The sequence below is a fragment of the Magallana gigas genome, chromosome 5 (assembly GCF_963853765.1).
Source record: "Magallana gigas chromosome 5, xbMagGiga1.1, whole genome shotgun sequence".
Taxonomy (NCBI): Eukaryota; Metazoa; Mollusca; class Bivalvia; order Ostreida; family Ostreidae; genus Magallana; species Magallana gigas.
Window position 1 is genome coordinate 2,273,292 of NC_088857.1, and position 5,727 is coordinate 2,279,018.

Genomic DNA, 5,727 nt, shown 5'->3' on the forward strand with positions numbered 1-5,727 from the left:
CTTCCCATAAGGATGCTTTGTACCAAAGGACTATGTGCGGTATGGTCAAATATCTGCCCCCGATTTCAACCAATTTTTAAATAGTATCGTATAAAAATGAAATCTTCACAAATCATTGTAAAGAGGATGCCTATAACTTTAATAATGATTTTAGTCATCATTGCTCACTCCCTGTTTATCTATGACGTCATTTAAATGACCTAATTCCCGCAAATTTGCAAACAAATGAAGATATTCTCATTTTTGCTCTATATTTTGCATTCGGAAGTATAGAGCGCAGGTCTGCTCAAGTGCGATTTTAACATATGTTTTTCTTCAGATAGTTATACATATTATACTAAAAAATGGTACTTGAGCAAGCCTGCGCTCGATGTTTCCCAGTCGAATAACCATCGGAAAACACCCATATTTTGCTACAAAACATCAATTTATCAAAATAATGCAATATTCATGACGTCATTTCTACATTATGACGTCACTGTGGTGATAACCTTTTACATCTTTATTTCCAATATGATTTTAACTATCTTTCACCTTATTTTAAAGCTCTTTCTAAAACTTAGATTTTGGGGGGCAAAAATTGCATAAAACCGCACTTAGTCCTTTGGTTAAATTTGGCTCAGTGGTTCTAGAGAAGAAGTCAAAAATGTGAAAAGTTTACAGACGGGCGGACAGACGGACGGACGGACGGACGACGGACAGGTGATCAGAAAAGCTCACTTGAACCTTCGGTTCAGGTGAGCTAAAAATATTACTGGACTCGTCCTTCAATGTTTAAGTTAGTTCATCTCCTCGCCATTCATAATCGCAAACAATTGTGCCATCTCGCAATGTATCTGCGTGTGGCTGGTAAAAAACGGGAATGTCAGACTATTCGTATATCCAATTAATGTGTAACAGTATGCCACAATAAAACAGGTTCTTGTAGATTTGTTGGCCCGTCAATGTTACAAACCTCTCTCACCGAGGGTGGAAACCAAAATACAAATGTGAATACAAATAAATCACAAGGCACAACATTGCAAATCGGCATACAAATTAAAACACCATCGCTGAATACGATTACACATGTGGGACGCCGTATTTGTACAGACGATTGACAACGTTTTTAGAAATGCGTAAATAATTAAAATCCTGACCTGACAATTCATAGATGCTGGTACATTTACTAGATAATTGACAAATAATAACAAATACATAACAGACTTACTCTTTAGGGGGTGCAAACACCGAATTGGCATGTAGAAATTCACACAAAAAACAAGCATGGCTTCACACGGAATACACTATTGAACTCTACTATCAAAACCAAATCCGGAATTATTCCAGCACCACTACACTCCCCCTCTGACTTCGGTGAAGTCAATGTAAAATAAAAATAGCATCATATAACAAGTGTGTGCCTACAATAATTATGCATAGTAGGATAACACAAATTAACCAGTAAAACAACCTACATATAAAATGTACATACAATAACGAATCGAACAAAATATATTGGGTTGCTACAAACAAGTCGAATAGACAATATTGTAGTCACGTTAACAAACACAAGTTCAATACTGACTACTTAGTCTACTTCAGTTAAACAACATAACTGTGTAATGGGTCTCACGTAAGATGCTCCGTTACGACCACAATGAATTTTCACTTTACGTATGTGACCATCAGTACTTTCAAAGGTCTCCGTCACGACTGCGAGCGGCCACTGGTTTCTGGGCAAGGAATCGTAACGCATGAGAACGACATCTCCTTTCTGAAACTGCCTATTGTTCTTTAGCCATTTCTGCCGAGTCTGTAAGGTGTGCATGTACTCCATTTGCTATCTTTGCCAATACTGATCGGCCAAGTACTGAACGTGTTCCCAGGAACTTCTTAAAGCGTCCTTAGTACCAAACTCTGGGATGTCCAACTGTAAAGTATTTCTGATGTATTAACATGTCAGGTGAAAGCACTTGAGGTGCATCTGGGTCAGTACATATCGCAACAAGTGGTCTAGCATTTAGTATAGCGCTGACTTCCATCAGGAATGTGGTCAAAACTTCATGTGTTAGAGGTCCTTTGTGGTTCATGAGTAAGCTGTCCAAGATCTTCCTTGAGGCACCTATCATTCTTTCCCATACTCCACCAAAGTGAGAGGCATGGGGAGGATTAAACACCCGTGTAATCTTGTTTACTTCAAAATATTTCAGTGCCAATGGGTCCTCTATTAAGTCGGCAGGAATGTTCAGCTCATGCACTGCCCCAATGAAATTAGTCCCTCGATCTGATCTGAACTGAATGACTTGTCCTCTTAACCCTGTGAACCTGCGCAATGCATTGATGAACGAAGAGGTAGATAACTCTTCAATGGCTTCCAAGTGAACTAAACGTGAGACAAGGCAAGTAAATATCAAAGCCCATCTCTTCTGATTTACAGTTCCTCCTCTCGTTCGTCGCTGTGTGGTGATCCACGGTCCGAAGGTGTCGACACCAAAATAAGAGAAGGGTGGGGCAGACTGAAGTCTATCCTCTGGTAGGTCAGCCATCTTCTGCCACCCGAAACTACCCCGTAACTTGCGGCAAGTAACGCAAGTCCTTATCTCCGACCGTACCAGGTTCTTAGCACCGACGACCCAGAATCCACCAGTGCGGATTGCACCTTCCGTCAGCAGACGCCCCTGATGTAAAACTTGATGGTGGAACCTACGCTCGAACAGCTTGGTGGCGTAGTGGTTCTTAGGCATAATCACAGGGTGATGACTGCCATCTCTTCCACCCAACGTCCATTGGGTAAAGACTGTCCGCATTCGATGTACTTGAATGCCTCACTGTATGCTTCTGTGGTAGTGTTGATTTTGCGTGTGTTTGTTTATTAAATAAAAAGATCAATATGTGTATTTAAATAAAATAAAATATGTGTTCATGTTCATGTTGTTTTCATCAAATCATCATTTCATTCTATATTCATCTTCTTCTTTTGCATGTTACTATTAATAACTAAACGTCCTGATCGACGAGACAGTTGTATGTAAAAATATCAACGCATTTGATTGGCCTAGCCACTTTGGCGGGTCGTGCATTTTATAAAAAAAAAAACCAGTTAACAGGTTCTGAGAGTGACCAGACCAGTTACGGCTCAGGGCGTAGGCAGAGCATATTCTAGCCACTTACGTACATATAAATAGTTACATACAGAACGCACAGTAAGAAGTTTTTATCTCCTACTAATATTTCCTCTTTTGAATGAGTGAATGAATGAATATTTTTATAGTCTGCCAGACGTATATATTAATTTAGTATTCTGATAATTTTACTTTATAAATAATGAAAACGTAATGTTGAAGTTTACTTGTAACGCTGTATTCTATGCTCTAATATTTCATGTACTTTTTAATTGAAATACGGCACTGTTCCAGGTATATGTGACAGCTACATTGCCCAGATATAGTTAGATTAGATTCAGCTCGATTCCATAAATCGGTACGATATCCTTAGATATGCACATTATTACATTTATATTATATGTAATTCTAGAGTACTATTTTATAGCCAATTATAGCAAGTAACTGAGTATAAAGTTGCTGATATCATTTTAAATTATCAAGTTCAATAACATAAACGTAATTATTTTTTTACCAATGTTAGAGGCTGTGGGACTGTGTGTTTTACTTATATAACAAATACATGTTAGCGTGCAAATGAAATTATTATTTGTCATATTGTATATTAATATTTATGTTGATTATTGTAGGGCTGATCCCATATAAAATATAGTCCTGGGGTCAGGCAATAAAGTGAGATAACCCACAACCGGACTTGTTTTCCTTTATAAAACACCGGCTACAAATGGCGCCCAACGTGATTGACCACGGACTATGAGGACCATCCACTCGACCCACTACTAGCTTGTGAAGGCCGTGAATGGTGGAGTTTCCTTGCCATAGGAGGACAAAACGGATTCGTTCTTCGGATCAGCAGCGGAGCCCGAACGTGTGACGATCCGGACTTTCTCTCATCACGGACACATTTCAACTTATATTGCACGCATTCTTGTGATTCATTGTTTTATTGAATATGTGAAATTCCACAGTCCCACCGAGAAAGGTCTGTAATTTTTTTTTTTACAGTGTTTTACTATTGTATTCATCGTTACGCTAGAGTAATCATTTTATTTGAGTCACAGAGAATCAGCTGATTGATATATTGTAGTCTCACCTGGGCTGATATCGTAGCATATTTTTATTTTGAATAATTGTTACTTGTCAGGTAGTGAAAGAGGGTGATAGCGAAAATACTATACTTTCTATTAATATCCTTCATCCCATAGCACTTAAACCACATTACATCAAGTACACTGCCCTTTGTATAGCGACAGAGCGAATAGATAAGAAGCGTCTGATTTAAAGTTTGTCTGTTGTCAATACATTGAGTATACCTGTGACGAAACGTACAATTTCCTTCTGTATTGCTTAAATCGCAAATCCATTCTGTACGCAGATCTATAACATGTTCGAATCGGGAAAAAAAATCGTTCTAGTTTCCGACCTTCGGTTCCGACTGAGTGCACTTCGCGTGATCGGCGTTTTGACAGTGAAGACAGCTGCGTTTTTTTAATGTCTAAAAGGTACTTGGGTTGTTCATATTGAGTTATTTTTTTCCAAGATTTTTGTAGATTAGATAGTTTTGTGTCATATTTGATTTAGATTTTTTTTGTGGTGATTTTTTTTTAATACTGACCGGTCAAATATTTTTTCTGCTTGTGTGTATGGAATCTGAATTTTGAAAACAATTTTTTTGTAACACAGAATTTTGTTCTTTATTGATTAAGGCCAAATTATTTTAAGGTATTGTTTGGATAGAGATAGTTGATTTTTTTTTAGATATCTTGTGTTTATCATTTTTCTTTAATTTTTTCTGAAAATATTTTACCTGTGTACCCTTGAGTCATTTCAAAAATTTGGATTACCTCCCTTTGATCAGTTAACTTAAATTTTGTTAGGCACATTTTAAATTTATTCAGTAAATATTTTGATTTTTTCCTGAAAAAAACTTATCCATTATTTTCTCAGTTATTGATATTTTTGGAAATTTATTCCTTTATTCAGAATTTTTTTTCCTTCATAGATTGAAATTAATTTTTAATCAACTCAGAGCCCAAACCAATTGTTTGATAGCAGGATTAATTTTGTATAATTTTTTTGAACTGGATTCAGGTGTGTTTTTGATGTTTGAAACTTGTTTATTTCTATTGTCACATTGTTGATTTTGTTTTTTTGGGTTAGATTGAGAAATATTGTACTTAATTAAGAATGCCACTGACAGATGAGTTCAAGGATGAGGAACTTAAGACCATGGCAGAAGGGTTTACAGATATGGGAGTCAAACCTAACCTGCAAACTAAAGAAAAATTTCAAAAGTGGTTACTTGATTTCTCCACAGGAGCAAAGCCAAAATCTGATGGGGCAACTGCCAGCGCATCCACACAGGACAAATCTCCAAATACATACCAAACTCCAAGACTTCCTAACTTTTCTGGAGATAAAAAAGGAGATGCCACCTTTGATCTGTGGAAGTACGAAGTTGAATGTTTATGCAAGGACAAGTACTCAGATGCCACTATAGCACAAGCAATTCGTAGATCCGTTCGAGGAGAGGCCGTCAGAGTCATCATGAGACTAGGAGCAGATGCAAAAGTTGATGAAATTTTGTACAAACTGGAAAGCATCTTTGGAACAATTGACACAA

At 37.2% G+C, this 5,727-nt stretch overlaps 1 protein-coding gene across 1 annotated transcript; it reads right to left on the reverse strand.

Annotated features, from left to right (window-relative positions):
* Positions 1-1,886: 1,886 nt before the first annotated feature.
* On the reverse strand, positions 1,887-2,789 carry LOC136275348 (uncharacterized). Its single transcript, XM_066084210.1, has one exon. It carries the CDS (start codon positions 2,787-2,789, stop codon positions 1,887-1,889), a length of 903 nt encoding a protein of 300 aa, XP_065940282.1.
* Positions 2,790-5,727: the final 2,938 nt, after the last annotated feature.